Source organism: Centrocercus urophasianus, unplaced genomic scaffold (assembly GCF_019232065.1).
Source record: "Centrocercus urophasianus isolate 14NV4802_14NV808 unplaced genomic scaffold, USGS_Curo_1.0 seq_10, whole genome shotgun sequence".
NCBI classification, from domain to species: Eukaryota; Metazoa; Chordata; class Aves; order Galliformes; family Phasianidae; genus Centrocercus; species Centrocercus urophasianus.
In genome coordinates, this window is record NW_024884142.1 from 95102969 (window position 1) to 95125761 (window position 22793).

Here is a 22793-nt window from a genome sequence, read left to right on the forward strand (position 1 = left end):
AGCAGCCAGAAAAATGTGGTACACAAATGCCTTGCTGCTCTTCTCTTGCCCTGTTCTCGATGAATTCACCATATGAATCACCTGGTTTGTTTTCTGGCAGTTGGCAGGTGAGAGGATAGAATGGAATTGCAGAAAAGAGGCTGATGAGTGAGATTGGACAGCAAAGTTTGGAGGACTGAGTTTATTGAGCATATCTCTAGGAAAGCAGCTGGGAATTACTGGGAAAGTGTGATATGTGCTGGTGGATAAAGCACTGCACTGACCTTGGGAAGAGAGCAGGGAATGTAATTCTCCAAGAGAATTACTGGAGAAGTGTGATGTGGTGTGTTCTCCTTTGCACTGTTCCTATTGACTTCGCACGTGAGCAATGGTTTTGAACACGTGAGCAATGGTTTTGAACACTAAGACAATCTACTCGCCAGACAAAGAAATAAAAGCAAAAAAGAAAGCTCCAGAACTACTTCTGAAGATTCTGAAGAGGAATGTCATACTTAGAGATGAAAGTACACAGAAAGAAAAATGGGAAAATGGGCGGATCTCTATGTGCTAAAAGCGATGAATTTTTTTCTTTATATTTTTAGTTCAGTCCAAGAAGGAAATGACCAGCCTTTCAGTCCATTTACCCAACTGCAGTTTTCAATTCACGGTAAAACCACAATGAATATTGGATGGAGGGTAGTAGTGCATTTGCAGAGCACTGATAGAGTATTATCGATAAAATGTTTGGCTCTGGCTGACTCACGTTCCTTCTGTGTTAGTGGGGTTGTAATGGCATGAGACAGTTCCAGGCTGAGAAGAAATATTAGAGGCTGACAGTTCCTTGAGCTTTTAAGGTGATTCTCCTTAGTGTTTGCTTTCAGGAGGGTGCTTGAGAGTGAGGAATGTTTGTAATTCTTGTCTTTAGGTGTTTCCAGCTGCACATCTTCAGTTGTCTGCTTGCAGGTGATGTGGGGCTTTCTGGGGTGTGTTATCATGGAGGACTTTCATATGGTGAAAATTTCAAAGGCTGCTGTAGTTACCACTGCTGGAGTTTGTCTTTGCATTGCAATGCTGGTTTTCCTAAAAAATGTTCACTCGTAAAGTCCTTGAATAATAGTTTGCTAAATTCATCATCTGAGTTTTATATGACAGCTGAATACAGAGTGTGGGTTAGCCATACAATAGTGAGTATGTGTTATGCTTTCTAATGATATTTATCCTCTGCAAATCCAAACTAAGACAAAGGATTAACCAGATTCTCAGAAATGCCCCCTTTTGTAGAGACCATACAGGGAAGCCTTAGCCCAAGGGGTGAGGTGGTGGTTACAATAGAAACTGTTGCAGCTATAATTGCACTTGGAGGAAGTCTTTGCTAATGCTGATGGTAATGAAGGTAGAAGTTAGCTAGAAATAAGGCAGTGCATGCTGCTCCGATTTGTAGCAAAAGCATGTTGGCAAGAACAGTGAAACCACCTACATGCCTTACCACAAAATGCTGAGGCATATCTATATCAGCTTATTTGGGGCTTTCTGCTTCTGAGTCAGTTTAAGACTAGCAAGAACTGTGACTCATAAAATACAGATATGTGAATGGAAAAAATACACAAGTATACAAATAATACATGCAGAATGTCTGTGTCTTCACATATTTCTTGTCATCTGAATTTTTGGTTAGGTTCATTAGAGAGATCCTGGAAGATTTGCATTTGTATTTTTTGCTCTGTGTGTTAGGAGATCTGGACTGTCAAAAGTGTTCAAACTTCCTTTCAGGTGTGTGCTAATGTTAAACCTTAAGAAGCCTGTTGAATATACTTACTATTTTGCTCTGACCAATTATCACCAGATGCTGTAGCTTTCAGAGGTGCAAATCAGCATTATTGCCATTAGCAGAAGAAATTTGTTTATAGGTAATTACCTTGTGTGGGCACCATCATGGTGTTTTGCTTGCTACACAAGATAAAATACTGGGCCCTGGCTTCATAAGGGGTTTTAGGGACACTTGTCAGTGTGCATGAATAGTGTTTAGGGCAGCTATGAAGGAAATAGAGCAAGAGGAATTATTTAAGAGTTTAGTCACATATTAAGGAGTAGCATATTAAACCTAACGTGATTAATGATCCTATTAAATCTCATTATGTCATTTTATGCTGTATCAGAGGAAGCAATTAAACAAAAAGTTAGTTGCCCAAGGTTACCTCATGAAAGTGATAAGTATTTAATAGCTGGATTACAGAAAATGATATCCTTAAAACTGATGTAGGATACAGGAGAGCAGTGGGTGTCGTGCACTTCATTTACCTAATGCAGGATGCCACAAAATGGTGGTGTTTGAAGTGATGGATGTGTGATGACATCATCTCATATTTACAACTGTATACGTTGTTCTAAAATTACTCTGTGTTTTTTTTAATAATATCTCTGAAGATTTATTCATATTTGTAGTATTTGGTTTCTGTCAGCACTGCGCTGGGATGTCTGGCTTGGAAGCAAAACTAAGGGAAGCAGGATTGTTGAGGCAAAGACTCGGATAAGGTTGTTCTCAGATAAGGCTGCAGTGATTGAGTGTGAGGCTTGTAGCATTCTGGAAAGATGGTCCTGCTGGAGATAAACAAAGCAGAAGTGAAATATCTCAATTTCTATTTTAACCTACAGCAGCAAAATAGAATTGGTGTAGTGTCACAAATGGACTTCCGATTACAGCAGGAAAATGCTGTGGGTACTGAGAGATCTCAGGATGTATATTGAAGGCAAGCACCGGTGATGGGGAAGTGAGGTTTATCTGCAGGTGTCTGTGACGTGTGGCTGTCAGAGGCAAAGGAGTAGTTGGGGGGTTTCCTGTAACTAGAAATAACAGGATAAAATAGAGGTGTAGCAAAATTAGCCTTTGTGCCAATGAGAATGGCTTATCACTACGTTCCCTTCAAGAGAAATTGGAGGTACTTGTTACAGTTCGTTCGACTGGGTGATAAATTAATGACTTAAGGTTTGGGTTTTTTTTAAGGTAGGATCCTTGGTAAGGGCACAAAGGAGATGATTTTCTGTTTCCACCATTATCTTAGTTTCAGACAAGCACAATATGGACTACAACACTGGATTGAAAATTCATGACATTGGAAATGAATGCTGAATCTGGGAAACTTACTACATCTTCCTGATGGTGGAAATGGTTTTTATTCCTTGTGTGTAGTGCAATAGAAGTAAGGGCAATTATTTGAATAACTTGCAGTGAAATGAGGTGTTCTGCTGAAGCTGTGACTTTGAGTTTCCCTCATGCTATGGGCACAAGGAGCTTAGATGCCAGATAGGAGGAGTGGGCTTCCTCTGCTGTGACCTGCAAGATATAGGTTTGTTGCATTTATTTCAAAGGTATAATGCATGAATTAAAGTAAGATATGCATTATTTTTATTTTTATTTTATTTCTATTTTTATTTCTATTTCTATTTCTATTTTTTGCATGGGTTGAAGGGAAACGGAATTACAGGCCTGTATCAGAATAAACCTTGTGTTTGTGTCTGTAGGAGGCTTTATTGAATCTTTACTGGCAGGCATACACCAACTTCTTTCTCATCTCATTGACATCATGGAAGCCTAGTCCTAGCTGAAATATTTCCCTCTATCTTCACCAGAGGGTAAAAATATTTTCATGAGTATATAAAAATCTTGGCTGAAGTACAGTTTCTTGTACCCTGGATTATTTTTAGACTTAAATTCTCTGGCTTGTTTTTCTAGGATCCTCATGCTGAAGAGTTTGAAGACAAAGAATGGACGTTTGTCATAGAGAACGTAAGTTGGAATGTTATGTTGTTGTTTTTTTTTTTCTTTTAATGTGCATAAGATTGATAATTAATTATGATAGGGTGTCCCAATGCTGGAAAAGGCTTGAATAAAATCTGAGCTGCCGAGACACGGTAAAACTTTGTTCTGTAGTAATAAGGGCTTGTTCCACTACCTGTTACTACATCCTGACTGAAGCAGAGGAGAGAGAAGCACTATGCTACACTACTCACATTCTTTCCCGGTAAGCATCAGTCTTCCTTGCATTATTTGGCTATGAGCAATGGAGAAAACAAGTTAGAGCTGGATTATGACTCATGGGTTTTATGGGATATGACACGTTATTTTTCTCTGAGCCGGGCAGTGAAGAATCCAGAGCTGGGCTGTGACATCTGTACTTCTTGAGCTGCAGCCCTCCCTTGTCTGTTTTGAGTGCCACTCTTCAGCTTTCGTCATCTGTGTTTTATAGATGAGAAAATTGGGGCAGGGTGGAGAGGTGGGGCCAGCTTTGGTGACCTAAGAAAAGAGCAGGAGAAGCACGATGTACCTCTGCTCTCCTGAATCCCTGCCTTGTGAATTGGGCTGCCTCATGTGCACAGTGAAACCCAAAAAGGTGGCTGCTGTGCAGCTCGACCCAGGAGAAGCTGTGAGCTGCTAAGCTTCCCAGAGGGCTGTGCAAACAACACTGCCAAACAGCAGGCTTCATGTTCCACAGAGCCAGTGCTTCATGAGCTGCTTTTTTCATTTCCATCCCCTTCCTTGGCCAGCAGCTTCCGCTCTGGGGCTGCCCAAGGCTGCCAAGTGGGGAAGCTGCTTTACCTGGAGATTCCTTTGCAAACTGTTTGAAATGCATCTTAAAGGACTGTGCTATTAAGACAGTGTGTTTCTCTCTCATTAATATAGTTTCCTTCTGGTCTGTTTCTCAGTAACACGATTTTAGTTTTATTATTTACATAGCTTTAAGAAAAATGACCTATACTGAGGTATATTGAGGTATGGAAAAGCAATGAAATTTGTCAGTTGCTACTTTTTGCATCCTCCTCCCCCAAAAGTATCGCTGCTTTCTCTTGCTTGTGATATTAGTAGCTGTTAAGGTGTCCACAGCTAAGTTTTATTTAGTTTGCCATTGACTGAACATTTAAAAGGGCTGAAAGCAAGGTGCAGTTCATACTTTGTTTTTAAATGTCATGTTTCTATTTTCATTTATGGGACTTGATGAACACAAAACCGTGTGTAGTTACTGTTTCCTGGAGTTTCCTTTTCTATCTCACTTAGTTTATTTTAATCAGGGAAGTCTCCATCACTGATTGTCACTGTACGAGTTGCTCTGGGTAAAACAATGACAGCATATTTTTCGGCCAACCCCTTTGGGTATAGTTGGGTTTCCTGTGACGTTGCAACAGATCTTTTTTTCTCCAGAAGTTCCCAGTGGACATGTAGGCTTCGTGTTCTGCTCAGTGGCACATTGCCTTTTCATTGGGTGATGTATGGAGGTGGTAACAGGATGTCTCCTGCACACTGTTCTCTCTTGGTGCCTCAAATCTTCTCTGAATTAGTTGGCAGCGACGTTTGCAAGCTGGGAGGTTCTGCTTGGTTTGCTGCACCCCAAAACACGACCTCTGCTGAAACAGATGGAAGTGTTTGCAGTATGTGTCAGTTATGGAGCCATCGTTTGTTGTATGCAGACTTATTCTTTGCAACTACAATGATGACATTGGTTCATCCCATGATAACTGGGAAATACTGGTGCATACGTACTGTGGAATTAAAGCAGTTAATCTTTATAGCTCTCAGAAATAATAAATAGTTCTACTGCAAAAATGGAGAGCAAAAGCAACTATAAAACTGGCTGCTTTCAGCCTCCTCTTGTTTTCATTTTTTTAGATCTTTATTTTTTATTTTTCACCCTACGGAAAGCTGTAGACACTGCCAACAAAGTCTTGCCTGCAAACGCATTTGAAATTACGGAGAAAGTCTTTCCTAAGAGTAACAGCTCCGCTTAGTGGTGGATGGAAAGATGTTCATGGGTGTGAGCGAGGAACAAATGATGCAGTGCTGGTTGACATTTTGGAGTACAGAACACTCGCTGCTCCAAAATTTGGCAGCCGGAGCGACAGGAGATTAATCTCCCTCTCCCTAAATTGTTGACATTTATCTCTTTCATGCTTAACATACAGTTTATCTGTTTTTAAAGGAGCATATTTGTCACTGAGTCCGACAGTGACAGGTCACCTTCAGGAAAGGCACGGACATTTACAGTCCTTTGAGGCGTTTCCTTTTTCTCCAGATTAAGTTCTCTGCCCACAGGGCCTGCAGTTTCCCTTCCTTGCTAAGAAAGCTTAGCAAACACTAAGAATGCAAAATGCCGAGGCCTAAAAATTTTATGGACGTTCTTTCATTATGAAACAACATGAATTCTCAAAGGATGTGTTTTGACCTTTTGTAAGGCAGTGTTCAAAGTGGTTTTTTAACATTTCAGTATGGTTCAGCAAACAGATCTGCAGCTTAAGCTGGAGGTCTCTGTTAGCAGGCACTGTCAAATTCAGAGCAAGGTTACTCTGGACTATGCTAGCTTCAAACAGGAGTGAGGTGTGGTGATTTGTGCAAGCTGACTGTGCTGTAAAAGAAAATGTAGGAGGGAATTTGTGTTTTTCCAGTACTTTTAGTCCTGAGATATGGATCTTTTGTGATCCGTCATGATGTTTATTGTAAGATTTTTTAAACTGTGTTTTTAATGGCTATTCTGTATGTGCAGTCTGCTTCATCATTTACTGTGTATCTAATCCACAAATAATTTGATCATAGCAAGGCTTCTTAATGTTTGAATGTCAATTTCTGTTTCCCTCAGCCTCTTCCATGCCTTTCTCCCCCTCATAGCTGTGATCTTTGTGTATACACAATGGACTTCTTTGTCGCTAATTCCATCTTTGTTTGGCCATGCTCATGTTGGTTGTCTGATTCTTCTTATGGGATGGTTGAGTTGTCTTGGTTTTGTTGTTCCTCTGAATAATGATATTGGATCTTTGTACTGCCCGTGGAAAGTTGGAGAACGAAAAATGCATGGCTAAGACTAACACTTAGACTTCATCCTGTGAAGAGATAATAGGTTTTCATACTCTTACAGATTGGCATTAGTATGACTAGAAGCTTTTCAGTTAAAGATCTAATAAGTGATTTTCTCTCTCATTACTCCTACAGGTATTTTAGCATATGCAAAGATTTGGTCTAAGCAACTTTTCTAGCTTTCTGTTTAAAAACAAGCAAACCAACAAGTTTCTGTACCTTGTCTTGCAGATGAGTGAAGAAAAATTGCACGTATTAGTTTTTGATGTTGTTGTTGTTTGCTTTCTGAAGCTTTTCTCCCTGATTCATCTGGGTTTGGAGGCAGCCTCACCTGCTCTTACCTGCAGCGTTGTTTCAGGCAAACACTTGCCTGAGCTGTTTTTGGAAAGCCATTTAGGATGGGTGCTCTGCAGTGCCTCCAGACAGTCCATTTCACTGCTTCATTGCTTTCATGGCAGGGAACTGTCCTCCCAAAACCTCCAGCAGTACAGATCAGGGATGCTATTTCTTGTTGTACCAGTTTTGCATATGGAGAACAGCTTCTGCTTCATGTGTCTGGAGGCTCACTTCTTTCACAATAATATGATAATGCTTACACATAGGATTTTGTTTCCCTTCATCGTGTTAGCAGATCCTTAGGACTGTTTGTGTAGTTTCTGCATCCTTCTATGCTGTCACTGCCCACTGCTGTCAAGGCCCAGCATGCCAGCACCTGTATGGTGTGGTACTGCCCTGAATTTCCAAGCTGTGCACTGAACTTATTTTGTACATCTATCCTTTCTAGAGATGTTTCTGCTGTTTTCTGAGATCTTCTTAGCTGCTGTTTTTAAAGTAGTGTCTGTTTGAATATCAAAATGATGAATGGCGAAGAACATCAAACTTAATACTGTGTCCTTATTTTAAATGCCAGCCTGTTGAGTTAGATGGTTTTGTAAGATCTCACGTTTATTTCATTCTGTGAGGAACAGTCAAGCTTCTCATTTTTAATATCTTAACCAATAAAGGTATTTTAAGATGTTTATCCAGGAATAATGTGTCCAGCTAAGCTGCTGAAGTGAGGAAACTAGCGTGTGGATTGCTGCTGATGTTTAGCATACAGCAAGCAGTTAATGAACAATAAGTTTAATCTGAAAGATGAGGTCTGTCTCTTTGTCTGCTGCTCTTGAATAACTTTAGGAGCCTTAATCCACCAACCCACCAAAACTCCTGAACCATCACCAGCTCACATGTGAGCAAAGCCTTGAAATGGAAGAAACATTAAGAAGACTTAAGGAAAACTTGACATAAACTAGTTTCATTTCATTAGAACAACTGCTTTGTTAAGGATTGTTTCTCCAGAAATTCTGTCCTGTGATTGCTTATGATTATTTTTCATTTTGGGTGCTATCATTCAGAGCACATCACGTCATTCAGAGGTCTGGAGATATTACTTCCTCTACTAAAATGCCCATCCTTTAGCTTTAGAAACAAATACGTGAAGATGATAAGCAATGGGAAAGTAATAGGAAAGAGAGTGCAGGCAGGTTATAGAAATGAGTCTTTTCTTAGACTTAAATGTGATTTAAATGCAATACAATAACACGAGGTATTAGCAAGTGTCTTATCCCACTCTGTGGGTTGCAAGGTGAATTTTTGAGATCCCCTGAAAATGGCACTGAGCAGGGTCACAGGAGTGATGGAGTCACACCAGTGACTCACAGTGACTCACAGGAACAAATAAGTTGAGCTTTCTAACAACAATTAATCTACTACTTCAAGGCAAAATTAGGCAACTTTCTAACAACAGTTAACAGGCATTATTCCCGAAAGGGTACTTTGGCAAAGGTGCTGTTTCCTTACAGCTACTTTAAGGCAAGTTTAGGTGATAACTACTAAAGAAAAATGAGTAAAAGGAGGTTAAGGGGGAAAGAGATGAGGGAAGAGAAAGGCAGAAAGCAGATCTTTCACCGCAGCGTCGATCCAGAATTGTGTTGAGCCGTGAGCCGTGGGTGGTACGTCAGCAAAAGATGAATGCGTGAGGATGCTTCAGTGCAGTCCAGCTGATCTGAGACCTTCCTGTCACATCTGCGCAGTTTGGTGTGCTACAGGATTTGGGAAACTTCAGCAAGTGTCTCTGGTGATCGTTCTCCTTCCTCAGCGAGTTACTCAAACTGCTGTTTTTCAACCAGTAGAGTTATCAAACCAATGTTTTTCAGCCATAAGAGGAAACAGATGCTGTGTGTAAGAGGAGGTGGATGCTGTCCACAAGAAGCAGAGAAAAACAGTTTGCTGGTGTGCCTCTGCAGGCTTGACCTGTCATTCTCCCTGTCTCCCCTTTTTGAAATGTTTTCTGCTTGAGTTGTTTGAATCAAGCGAAGTTTCTTGTCAGTCTCAGAGAGCAAGAAATGAGTTTTTATCAGATGCAGTTTTGAATATGTTATTTTCCAAATAAGCCTATTCAAGAAATAACAGCTCATCTGAATTTGCACCACAAGTAGCTTGTAATGAGTTTGGGTAAAATCGGACTTTTAGTCCAAGTTTTTAATTTCCTCCACCACAGCAGTGTTGCTGCAGTAACTTTGCAAGAGCAGGGTTTAGTTTACATTGGAGTAAAAACACGAGTCTAGATGCAAAGGTTGTCACACCTGTTTGTGGCAGTGACTGTTCAGAGGTGAATGCCAGTGTAGCGTAGTGAATTGAAATTCCGCATACTGTCAGCTCGGTTTGGAAAAAGAACCTGGGGAAAAAAAGACTGGATGTGGAATAAGACGATTCCTCGCTTGGCTATCTCTTCTCGTGCATCTTTGTAGCATGTGAGAGCTTAAATCTAAATTGGCTATTTCATTTCCTTTTATTTTTCAAGTAATCAAAAAGCTATAATGTTTTGTTCAGTACTTTCTGCTTGAAATAAATTTTTAGCTTAAAATAAGAAACGAATGGTTAGTCTTTAGAATCAAATGCCTGCATTTAATACATTCAAGAATAGGAATCTTACAGTTGAGACATGCTTTCCTGGTCCTTTAATTCCCCTGTCATATTCTGCTGTATGTGATTATGTGAACTGTGACTGTCTGTCTGTGTAAATTAGGCTGGATATTCTGGTCTAGATATAGCTAAGAATTAAATGTTGCTGTGTTGGCCATCTCACACTTGCTCTGCTGTAAATTTGATAGGGAATCGGCAAACATGTTAGAGTTTGTGCTTATGTTAAATATTTAGCATGTAGCTCAGACATCTCCAAGATTAGGGTTTTGGAGCAAAATTTGTAGCAGCTTTTGTCTTGATTGACCAACAGTCCTTTCATGGATGAAACAGGGCAGGAGATCACTCTTGTTATTTGTAGTTCAGAGACCTGATCCTACTTCTTTCAGTAAAAAATCCACATCTCTTGTGCAGAGTAGGGAGCAGCATTTATGTGCAATTGTAGCTAACCTCAAAGAGCTGCAGGGAGCGGGAGATGAGCCACCTTCTGCAGAGGGGCATCCTGGTGATGTGTGGATGACCTGCAGCTGGTGAGCCTCCTGCCCATCTGCACTGACCCTACTGGGCACCATCTTAGGGCAGAAATCTTCTTGGGAAATTAAGGAAGATAAAGGAGGAGGATTCCACACTTCATGAGTGGCAGTTCTATTGGAGTGAATTGTACTAATTACTGTAGTACACTTGTATTTAGTGCGAGTGTTAAGTGAGCAAAGTGTGAGGACAGGTTTTGGGATGTGTTCCCCTCGGAAAGGCAGTGTGAGCAGAGAGGAGAAGCCGACGGTGTTGCTTTGACTCAGGCATTGCTGTGGCAGAGCTGTGTAAGCTCCTCGAATCCTGATCTGCTGCAGCCCCTCACTTCCCCCCCATGAAGCCTGCTGGGTGTGACAAACGGTGTAAATGAGGCCGTGCTGATGTTCGGTCTGTCAAAACTCAAACAGGTCTGCATTGCCTGAAATTAGGAGAACCACTAATCCTTTTTATCATTAATACATACTAATCTATTAAACCAGAGCTGTGGGATGACAAAAATCTTATCTAAATGAGAATTTTAGATGATTTGTTGAAAGAACTTTTGACTTTTTAATTCACTTTTTACGCTTTTAATATCTGATATATAGTGAATCATTAAAACAGAGTATAGAATGTGAGTATTAAGTCCTACTCCTTTGTACTGTATTTTTTCAAAAATAGTCAGGAAAAATTTCCTTTTTGTTACTTGATCCATATTGCCCAAATGAAATGTGTTGCCTAAACTGTCCTTTAAATGATATTTCTGTTGCAGTCATTGAATTCTAGACTGGTTTAGGTTGAAAGGGACCTTAAAGCCCACCCAGCCCCAACCCCTTTCGTGGTCAGAGCTGCCCCCACCAGCTCAGGCTACCCAGGGCCCATCCAACCTGGCCTTTGTCACCTCCAGGGATGAGGCACCCACAGCTCTGAGCAGCAGTGCCAGGGCCTCACCATATTCTGGTGAAGAACCTTTTCCTGATGTCTAACCCATGGGTGTCCACCTTTTTGGCTTATCTGGACCACACTGAGTAAAGAGGAGTTGTCTTGAGCCTCATTTAAATAGGTTGCACTGAAAGTAATGTCTCCAAATTATTTCAATGGAAACTACAAGATGTACAAAGAATACAATGACACTATTTAATAGAGCAAATTCTTAGCTACAAAACACTATTTTTCAGCATAGTCACCACCATTAGCTATGCATTTTCACCAGTGATGAATGAGAGCCTGCATTCTGCACTTGAAAATCCTGCACTGGCAGAGGTGAGCCACTGTTGTCACTGCTGAAACACACCACAGATCAATGAATGTTAGTGGGCAACATTTTTTCTGTGTGGAGGAATTCTGTTCCATGCCTTTGCTCCATCTGCACTTCCATGTCAGACACCATTTTGTCAGTCTGCTCCTCTGCTGCCATCTGTCACAGCTCAACAAAACGTAGTGGAGCAGTAGTGGGGAAGGTTCAGCTTCTAGTGCCATACCACCACTATCTGCCTCTGATGTTGTGTGAGCCAGTACAATAATATAAGAATGAGCAGTCCTCATTGTTTAAAGACATTCCCCCTTGTTCTCTCACTATCAGACCAGTCTTCCTCCTGATTATAAGCTCCTTTTAAGTACTGAAGTGAGTGCAGTGAGTTCTCCCTGGGGTATTCTCTGCTCCAAGCTAAACAAGCTTGTCTTTGTAGCAGGGGTGCTCCAGCCCTCTGAGCATCTTCATGGCTCTCTTCTGAACCCACTCTAATGGCTCCACATATTTATTGTGCTGGGGGCTCCAGAACTGGATGCAGTACTCCAGACGGGCCTCTGAGGGCAGAGCAGAGGGGGACAGTCCCCTCCCTCACCCTGCTGCCACCACTCTGTTGATTCAGTCCAGGATACCGTTGGCCTCCTGGGCTGCAAGCACGCACTGCTGCCCATGTCTAGCTTCTTATCCACCAGGACTCCTGAGTCCTTCTCTGCAGCTCTGCTCTCAATGAATTCTTCTCCCGGTCTGTATGCATATCTGGGATTGCCCCAACCCAAGTGCAACACTGTGCGTTTGACCTGGTTAAAGTTTAGGTTCATGTGGGCCTTTTCAAGCCTGTCCAGATCCTTATGGGTGCATCCCTTCCTTCAGCTGCGTCAGCCGCATCACTGAGCTTGTTGTCATCAGCAAACTTGCTGAGGGTGTACTTGATGCCACTGAGTCGTTGATGAAGGTGATAAAGAGCACAGTGTTACTAATTGTGCTGAATTGAACTGTATTAGATATGTTTGCCTACAGATTCAGTAGCAGTTTTTAAAACCATAGTACAGCTTTTCACTTCAAAATTTTCTAGTAATCTTCCAATATTATGCTACACTTGCACTATGTGGTCTCACAAATGGTAGATGCAGACAGGAGGATGTTGGGAGCTGCACAGAGCAGCCCAAGCATTACACTCTGGTTTTATAAGCTCAGTAAGTGCTGTACACCATAATATTTAGAATGGAATGAGTTTGATGACATATAATTTATATGGTTATTATTGATTCGCAGTGGTAAAGTACAACTGTTTTCTAAATCGCTGGAACCATTTTGTTTAAATTCTTTCTTTCTTTTTTTTTCTGCTAGTAGTATGCATCTCCTGTAGATGAGTGTACTGTGCCAGACAGCTGATCGGAGTTGCTGTCAGTGGTATTCTTTGCCAGCTGGAGGGAGGAAGCTGATAAACAAGGCAGACAGCTTTGGAAACGAACCCCTAATACTACATTAAGCATGTTTAAAACCAGCAGTGTGTTTCAGCCACTTTTAGCATATGTTTATTCATAGAAAATCAGCAGTAAAATATACTTGCCAGCGCACACAGAGTCTGCATGAGGTCTTTTCTCTTTCAGACATCAAATACAGAATAGTGCCTTGGTAATTGTTTTACAGTGGGGTTCTAATCATACTCTAGACATAAGCTGAACTGGCCAACTTGCCTTTTAATAGAAAAGTATTTGCTTTTAAGCTTGTTCAGCTTGCCACTTTTTTCTATTTTTATGCATTCAATGTGTTTTCACATTTATATACAGTCGTGGGTATGTGTTTGCACTTGATGCCATTCAGAATATCATTATTTAAAATACCACTGTCTGGGGCAACATTACGATGGATAAATCTCATTTTTGACCCAGTAGCCATACAGTGTTTAAACAGCATACGTTGCAGCCATGTAATACAGAATTTTCAGTGTGGAAAATGGGAAGAGTAGCAATGCGTTTAATGTAAAATGTTTTTGACATAAGTCACCTTCAAAGGCAGATAACTGGGAGTCCTACTGAACATGGTGGTTGATTTGAGATAATGCCATGTGCTCAACGTACAGAAATATGTGTCAAAAAATAATTAAAATATCCATTATGGTGTAAAACGTAGCTCAGCGTTAAGCGATGGATAGGATTGTACATATTGTACATGCAAGGAGTGTAATTTAACTCAGGGCATGTTGTTTGAAATTAGTGTCCACTGGCAGAACAGAAGCTAGAGAAAAATAACAGAAGCTACAGAAAAATAAGAGTTATGGGGTCCTGGAAACCTTTGGTATTAAGAAAACTAACAGTAGTATAATAGCACTTGGTGTTGCCTTCAGCTTCTTATCTTTGGTTGTTAGCTGTCTTAATAGAGTTCAATATAAAGGAAATTAATTGATCTCCATAATTAAACAGATGCCATTCCAGTCAGGTTTCTTTTCCTCCCTCTCAGCATATTCCTTATTGTAAGTTGGTGGTGCACCATCATATTGCCTTTTAATGGGAAGTTCTCCTTCCTCACTGTTTGTGTTATCTGTAGTTGGTTGCATGGTTTCTTGAAGTTCAACTGGCAGCATAAATGAAGTTCTGATTTAGCTTGGAGCTGGTGGCAACTGGACATCTAGTCTGGAAAGAAGGTGCGAATAAAATGGCATTGAATAGTTTGCTATTGTTCTGATTCCACATACGAACTTAAATAAACGTAAGGTTAAACTGAAGTGCTGCAAAATCTGTGACTCATTATGCTGCAACCCTGAGCTCAACATTTGCTATTCTGAGCGCAGTGGTTTATGCTTGAGTAATGTTTCTTACATTTTCCAGTGGCTTGAAAAATAATACGTGATAATATATCAAATGTGATTGATTTAAAGCCTGAAGATGATACAATTGGATGTTTCTTTGTGCTTTTAAATTGTAGCAGCTCTGGTTCTATGTTTCCCATAGACCAGCACTGAGAACAAAGAGGAGGTTGGCAAGCTCTAAGTTTGTGTTAATACCCAGTGGTGCAGTGTGAAATAGGAAGCTGCCAGGTCTGACTTTGAGAGCTTTGCCTCCTATAAATAAATACACTTTTTAGTTTTCAGAAGAAATGTTGAAAATTATGTGAAGAGTTATTGACACAACTGGCATTGGTGCATAAAGAGCTTTTGTTTGCAATTGAAAGGTAAGTCTGTGGGAGAATGTATGGTCAGGTAACGTGGGCAGCAGGGAAGGCAGCAGCAGAGGGAATGAGCAGTCACTGGTGGAATGAACTTCAAGAAGTAGTGCCAAACCCCTGAAAGACAGAGGCAGTGGGTGCAGGCTCCCAGGAGCAGCTGTAGGAAGGAGCATAATGAGTGTGGGAGGATTTTATCTATATTTTGACAATGAAAGGACAAAATGGGCTGTTTGAAAAATAACTCTAAAAGTCTGTCAACGAAGAATTAGCATAAAGTATATGTGCTTCTCCTTCCATGTATCATCAGTGTAAATCTTCACTATAATTAGTTATAATTCATGTTATATAAATTTAATTATATCTTACAACCAAGGAGACTTACTTATTAGGAAGTATTTAAGGTATTAAATGGGCTGCATAAATAACTAGTGTGGACGCTGTAGAGAAAGGGTAACTGGATATTTGAGATCTGTGAAAACATTTGGGTGTTTAAGATGGGTTTGGTCAAATACTTGTAGTTCTGGTTTTAATGCAGCCTGCTCCATAACTACCATCTGCATTCCTTCTTTGAAGTCTTCCCTTTGGATGAAGCAACTCTGCTACTTCATGGAAGCTGAGCTCTTTATTTTTTATTTCTGAAACTCTCACGTATTATGAAATATTTCAGGAAACGACGTAGCGTCTTTTCAGTTTGCTCTTCCACTTTTTAAATGATTTTTTCTCCTAGCTCTAGTTAAGCACCTAGAATTTTGCATGTGGAATTCCTGTGAGCGTTCTGTATTACAGGATCAGGAATTTGGCAGACCTATAAAAGCAGCTAAGTGTGAAGGGGTTCATGTGAAGTTTGAAATCTGGCAGTGAGGGATAACATGGGGAATTTTAAGGGCTGACCTCTTTGCGCATTGCAAATTCCAGTTGTCCTTAGTTTACCACATGTGAGTGTTGCCTTGCAGTTGATGAAGATTCATTATTGGTCTTAACACATGGGCATCATAATCACATACTTCCTAAGGGTGGCTGTGGTAGGTATCCCAAGTTATGAGTAGTTGCATGAGCTGGCAGCAAGCTTTGTAAACAGAGCAGATGTAGGGACATGGCTGCTGGTTTTTTAGGGGCTGAGAAGAGTCTGGGACTCAGATTGCATCTTGAGCATTTCTGTAGTGCAGAGTCTTCTCTGTCACTACTGCAGGAAAAATGTGCTTGAAGTTGCATCCTTGTAGTCAGAGGTTGTGCTGGGATGATCATAACTGCTGCTTTTCATACTTTTCAGCTGAACTCTTGTAGAAATGAAGAAAATTATTTCTATCTCTACCAGTTGCATATGAATCTCAATTTCTTGGTGGTTTTTTTTTTTTTTTCCTTTTCTTTTTTTTTTTTTTTTTTTGCAACTGCAAGCTGGAAGGTGTTGTTTTAAGTGACAGCTGTGTTTCTGGAGGTGTTGATGTTGATAGCCATCCTATCATAAGATAGCTGGGTAATCTTGAGTCAGTATGATCTCTTCCCCACCAAACTAGACCCTTCTGTGTCCCATGGCATGTGCAAAACTGTTTTTCTACAGAAGCAGAGTTGTCGCAGGCTTTAGGATGACAATGTTCTTTTCATTGGAAAAATCTGATCTGGTTCCCTCTTTCTTGTTTGAATTCCCAGCAGAGTAAGTTGGGTATTGCCTTTTTGGTTATTTGCTTGGATTTTGTATTTTCCTGCCAAACAAAGGGGAGCTGTGGGGTAATGGGCTGTGGTCTAATGCTTTGATATATGACTGTGTGTGTTAGAAGAAAGTGGTTAGAAATGAAGTGGATATTGGCTGTGGAGTATTTTGTCTGGGGAGGTCAGTAGTTTATGTTGGGTCGAGTACTGGTGTCAGCATTATCTTTCAAGTGAACTTTACTTCCCATTGCTGAGTGGTGTCAAAGCTACTAATCAGCACTGTTACAGGGAAGCTCTTGCATTGTCTTCAAGTACAGTATGAGTACAGATCAACAGGTATGCATTTAGGTTTGAAACCAGAGGGTGGTGGCACAAGTAATTGTTCTCTCTTCTGTGGTGGCCTGCTGAGAAACCCCCACATACAGCACTCTTCTTGGTTCAGCGCTGGCTGTAAGGCTTTTAACTTGTCCTTGGGTGCATACCAATGAGATGCTGAGCACACGGTGGCCAGAACTATCCTGGTGCCCACTGATACTTGCAGTGAAGCCAGGCATCTCCTGGCTGCTTGTCCGAGCCTTGGAATTTAAAAGGAAGGAAATGAATGATGTAGGATCAGCCTTCAGTGACTGAATTCTCCTAAAAGCTTTAAATAATGATGGAGTCGAATCCATCCTCTGTATCAAGTCCCAGTGAAGCCCCTTGCAGAGCACTAGCTTTGCATAATACTGTTAGTGTGCTGCAACCACTTGATGGCACCCTTTGATTTGGTACATACCTCATTAGCAGTAGCATGGTGCAAGCGTGGCTGTAGTATTTGTAATGGAATAACACGTAAGAACTAAAGACTGCAAGGTATCTGGTTAATGTAGAGATGAAATGAATGAAACAGCAAGGCTAAGCTTTCCTGACCCTTCATGAGAGAATAGATGAAAATAGGAAGAATAAGCTATTGTGCCGAAGGGAGATGATGAAATTCAAGATCCACACACATAATCTCTGGCTCAGCCTCTGAAATGTTAATCCCTGGGTAGAATTATTTGAGCCGTAGATTGCAATTTATCATCAAAATGGCACTGTGTCAAACAATACTTCTTGTATGCACGATGTTTAGAACTATCCAATTTTAATATAAAATGATTCACAGAGCGCTGTTGAACATTGAAGTAGCAACTCGTGAAGCTCGGGATGTTTTTGCTCGTTTCTGTACATGCGTGGTGATCAGGTAGAGTTATATTCCATAGATCGCTGCTGAATGTGATTTGGGGTGTGATCAGGTTTGAGCTGAGCAGTGACAGATGATGGAACTGCTTGATAGTAATTGTAAAGCAGAGTGGTCTGGAATGTTGGTTTTGAGGTGTTCAGTTAATTCTTACAACAAAAAGATCTACCAGAAATTTGCTGGTGGCTCAGAAATCCCCAGCGCTGGGATTCATGTTCTGCCAAGTTGTGTGAGCAATTATTTTGAGGTTACAAAAAATATTTTCTCATTATATTTTACGAGGTGGAACACCCCTGATTTTTCACCTTTGCTTTAAAAATATGCCGGTAGGGGGAGTAAAGAAATTACCATCCTGGTGAGTCTGAAGTATTCTGTATTAAAATTCGGCCCTTTCCCCTTTAGAGATCTTACTGCTTCATACTGCAGCCTGCTACTGAAAGGAAAAGGTCCAGGGCCTCGAGAAAACAGCATTGGGGAAAGATAAAGAGAGCCCAGATAGCTTCTGACACGCAGGCTTTCTGCAACATGAGAAACAGCGTAATCATTGGGGAGGAATAGTTAAATTCAGAAGTATCCTTAGAAATCTGAATCTTTTCTTCGTCTCCCCCCGGTATGGATGGCTTGCTTAAAAATCCCATTGCGGTTTTATGGGGACAGCAGAACCCAATTTATTTTAGTGCCTGCTAATAAATTCATTTCTGTGCATTTGTGTTTAAAAGTGACTTCTATGTAAATGTGATTAAATTAATTGTATAAAGCGTTTGAAGATCGTCAATACCTAAAACCAAGTTTTTTGTTGAAGTAGCATCTCGTGTGTGTTTTACTTGTGGAAAGGTGAGAGACTGGAAGGGGAAGGAGGACGCCGAGTTCAGACCCTGCCAAGTTGGCAAATTCCTAAGTCTGATGCAGAAGTCGTTTCAGAATGCTCTCAGATCGGAAGGAGGAGCTATCGGTTGATCTTTGGGCTTTTGAAATTAAAATCCCCCCTCCCGAGCTGCTGGTAGGGCCGAGGCAGAGGAAGCGGACGGCGAGTTTGGGCAGCGCGGGCGCTTGGGGCCGCAGGGCTGAGCGAGCGTCGTGCTGCTGTGAGCTGAGCTCTGAAGGAGACATTTGTCTTGGAGCGGGACCTTTTGTGCTAATCCCCCCAACCTTTATAGCGTAGCATTTTGTGATGGTATTTAGGCAAGGAATGGCTTGTGATGTGCCCTTGTGATCTCTCTCCATCAGGAATGAGTGATGTGTGCAATAAGCAGCAACGTAAGATAAGAGTTATTATTTTGTATTTCTCCCGCATCGTGGCCTTTTTTCCTTGGAGGCCGGTGCCTTCACACATGTGGATTCTAGATTAATATTTATCAATGGCTCCTCAGGAAATGATCGTGATTGCACCGAGTGTGCAGCTGCTTACTTGTGTGTGCCGTTGTTTTCTGTGCACGGCAGAAAATGTGTTATCTGAGCACAGGTAGTCCTGTTCTAAAATTGCATGCAGCACTAGAAAGTACTCCTGCATACACATAAATGCATAGCACAGTGTGTTTAATTGTAAAGAGCAGAGACTGAAGAGTTTCACTGCTGTCTGACCAGCTGAAACGTGCAGAATATCGGCACGGTCACCGAAGCTGTGCAGTTCTGCAGAAGGTTTTTTCCCCCCTTTCCCATCTCTGTGGTGTGAGCTGCTACATCAGCCTGCTATTTCAGGCTGTTGCTGCGGCCCCAGCCTGGCTATTGCGGCCGTGGAGGCTTGCAGGCAGCTGCGTGGTGCTGCTCGCTCTCATTGTTCGCCGTGCACTGAGCACGAGCTGCTCGCAGCACACGGGTGGCGGGTGGGATGGCACAAAGGCAGGTTTTGTGCTGCAGCATCTACTTGTGTTGGCTGGGAAAAGTTTTGGCAGCTTAAAACCCCTTAGACCCTCGTTGATCCTACGTCTGTCTGTTTTCTATCTTGGTTAAAAATGTTTTCAGAACTATGATATATTCTCTAGAAGGAAGAAATCTGTGTTTCCTTCTTTCGTATGGCTGTGAATGGTAACACTCGGCTTCGATAAACGGATTCAAGTTCGCCAGGAAAAGTTGGCTTAGTCACAGCGTTGGGGCCGGGTGTTGTGACTCCTGAATTATGTATGAATTTGAGGATCAGATTCGATCCGTTTAGGAGCGCTGAATTATTGACATTTGTTTGTTTAAACTTTCATTACATGCGAGAAAGACATGAGATTTCAGGTTCTTGTGTCCCGTTTCTCAGCACAGGGATAATTAAACATAGAACCAGAAATTGTAGAGAAGCAAGTCACAACAAATCTTGATAAGCCTTGTTCTGCGTTCTGACTGGGTGGTATGAAGAGGACTGCTAAAGAGCAGCTTTGCAGTGTGTCTGCTGTGGATGCAAGGATTTAGCTGTCAGGCTTTGAAACACTGTTTTCTTCTACATAAAGATTTCTGATTACTGTTCATAAATAACAATAGCATCATCTCTGTTTTTTGAAGGCAATTTTACTGTGTTTTAGAGCTGGAGGAATGAAGAAATTACATTTGTTGTTTGTGTGGATTTTTTTACTGAAGCTAAGCAGCTGGCTGTCAATAAGACTTCCTTTGCAGCTTGCTGGTAGTATCTGGCTGCTGCTGCTTTGTTTTTTTTCTATACCAATAAATAGCAGTCATGAATCTCTGTTGTGATTTTTAATTGCAATTTTGTTTCAAAGGCGAGCAAAGTTCAAGTGCCTGCCTGAGTTTTGACCTGCTGATACCTACCTGCTTGGCTTTTTGGTACACGCACAGTGAGCTTCAGCGTTCAGAAGCTCGCTAAACGCATGTGTCCCACCGAACTGTAGTATTTGCTGAGGGTCCCACACAGGCCATAATAATTCCTCCATTCCCACTTGCTTCCTACGCAGTTGAAGCACAACAGCGTATATACTTGGTTTTGTTTAGGGTAGATTTGGCTTAATACTGGCTTGCAGTTATTACTCACAGGGCATTATCGTTTCAGATCTGTGCATCTACTTTTAAGGTACGCCAATTGCTGTAATTAATTAAAGTGCTGCAGATGCTGCTAGTTAAGCCAATTTAAAGAACAGAGCGTGAATTTCCAGTTATGTGAGCTAGATAATGGTAATGCCTTAACGTGGTAGTGGCTCTCGTGAGCCAATTACTGCTCTGGATAGCTGAAGCAGGTCTGTGGTTCACTTTCACTGCCTTTGCCCGTTGTGAGAATGCACTTCGCCTTTTTATGCCTTTTACTGCTGAGTAATCTTAGTTTTCCTCCCTGGTTGTAGGGTGGTCCGACTGACAGCTTTTACTCTTAATAAGCTTAGAGGTAATAATCCAAGTCCTGTAGGTCACATGGACAGTATGCCTTTCTTAGTTTCATTTTTATCCTGCTCAAAACGGAGCCAAAACACCGTGCTCTGTAATATGAGTGCTATTGCTGGCTACCTGGAACTGAAACAATTATTTCTGATAACTGATTAATGCAGAGTCTAGTAAGGGTCTTAAGGGTGTAATTATTACAAGCTTAAGTCTGCTCACATTTTTTTTTTTCTCCTCAATTTCTTTTTATTATAGAAAATTGTAAAGAAAGAATAGGTCAAATATGAAGCTAAGGAACACTGAGGTTCTTCAGAGTGCCTTCTGTTATGTTCATTGACAGCCGAGGAGTGAGGAAGAAAATGTTTTCATATTCAGCCATACAGTCAACGGGCTGACTGTATTTATTAGGTTATTCTTGTATTAGTTCTAGATGGCAACACGATGTGTTAACAAGTTAACCATTAGCTTTTACAAACACATGAACTTCTTTATGGTGTAGCTTTAGAAACGTTGGCAGGACTTTTGCATCCAGTGCTCCAGGAATGTCCCTGATTGTAGCTACGCTGTGAGGAAGAACGTATTTGAAAAGAATATGTAGAAATCGATTACTTGAGACTGATATTTACTTTGTAACACTTGCTTTTGTGAATCATAATTCGTGCAAGCCTTAGACTAATACCTGTAGATGATACAAAGAAGTGGGGAGGTGAATAACATGTGACCTACTCACTGTTTGACCTGACAGTGCCCAAGTTCTAGGCTTACATTGGGAAGACAGCGAGCCACAGAATATTTCTGCATTTTGAGTCAGGTCTGTGCTGCAGGATCAGGTATGTGTGAGCAGGGCTGGCAGGGTGCTTGTGGCCTCTGCAGTGGAACCCCTCGGGATGTCGGGGTATCTGAACCTGAAGGAGATCAGTAGTCAAGTTCATATGCAAACTGAGAATGGAATTTTCCAAGAATCAGAGCAGAAGGATCAGGTTTGCTTGCTGGGTCTGTAAAAATAAAGCTGTAAAGATTTGGGAGGGCTCTCAGGGAGCCTGGTAGGGATCTGTGGAGAATGGGCCCCAGGGAGGAACAGGGAGACATTGTTTGGTGCTGGTTTAAGCTTGGGCCCGGACAGACAAGGAGGAGGAAATTGGCTGCAAAGGAGAACGAGTCCATAATTTCTGAGAGGGAGTGGAAGAGAACAGAGTGCACTACTTAGGTGTCTCTGGCCTAATTCCAGAGAGTGGAAATAGAGGCAAGAAAGTGCATGTGAGCATTTGTCCTGTTGTCCTATTGTGTGTTCTCACACGACTCGAAGCAACAAAAAAATGTTACTGAGGATCCAGTTTCAGCTCAGCCAAGGCTGGTCTGCAGGGACACCTCGCAGCACAGCACAGCCAGGCCCAGCTGCTTTTGCTGGCACTTCCCTGAGGAGCCTTCCTGCAGGCGGGCCCTGCGTGCATCGGAATGGCGGCCAGCCAGCAGCAGGGCCCCTGGGGTGGTGGGGACCAGGCCCAGCCAGCTTTGGGTGGTCAACAGCTTGGAGCAAGCCCAGCTTCCAGGGTATGTTTTCCTGCTGTCCTCTCAGCCAGCACTGTGGGGTTTAGAGCACCCTAGAGCTCGTGTCCCTCCTGAACTTCCCTGTACCTCGTGCCCTTTGCTTTGGGCTCTTTCTTGCCTCACATTCTATAGGACTCTAGCTGGTCATAAGATGAAAATCACAAGTTCATTTTTTGTTTTTGCTGATGTTTAAGACCCCTTATTTCTGTGACACCAAGGTATTAGTGCAGGTGCAGTGCCGTCATTCTTGGAAGTTTAGGAAAGAATGGGACCCTGCTGCCCAGATGAGATTAGTGGCTTAGAAGTCATCGTGGCCAGACCTCGTTCCAGCCCGCATTAGAGATGCACTTCTTGCTGTATGGGCAAACTAA

General features: G+C 41.7%; 1 protein-coding gene across 9 annotated transcripts in view; it reads left to right on the top strand.

The window, feature by feature from the left end:
* The window catches only part of EHBP1 (EH domain binding protein 1), a 196298-nt gene that overhangs the window by 39769 nt on the left and 133736 nt on the right, over positions 1-22793 (top strand). For all 9 annotated transcript variants that reach the window (XR_006170291.1, XM_042826828.1, XM_042826838.1 and 6 more), the window contains exon 5: positions 3710-3763. Coding sequence is in view for 8 of the 9 variants with exons in the window: in XM_042826828.1 (XP_042682762.1) it covers positions 3710-3763 (54 nt within the window). In the remaining variant the exon portion in view is untranslated. The remainder of the gene's footprint in view (positions 1-3709; positions 3764-22793) is intronic.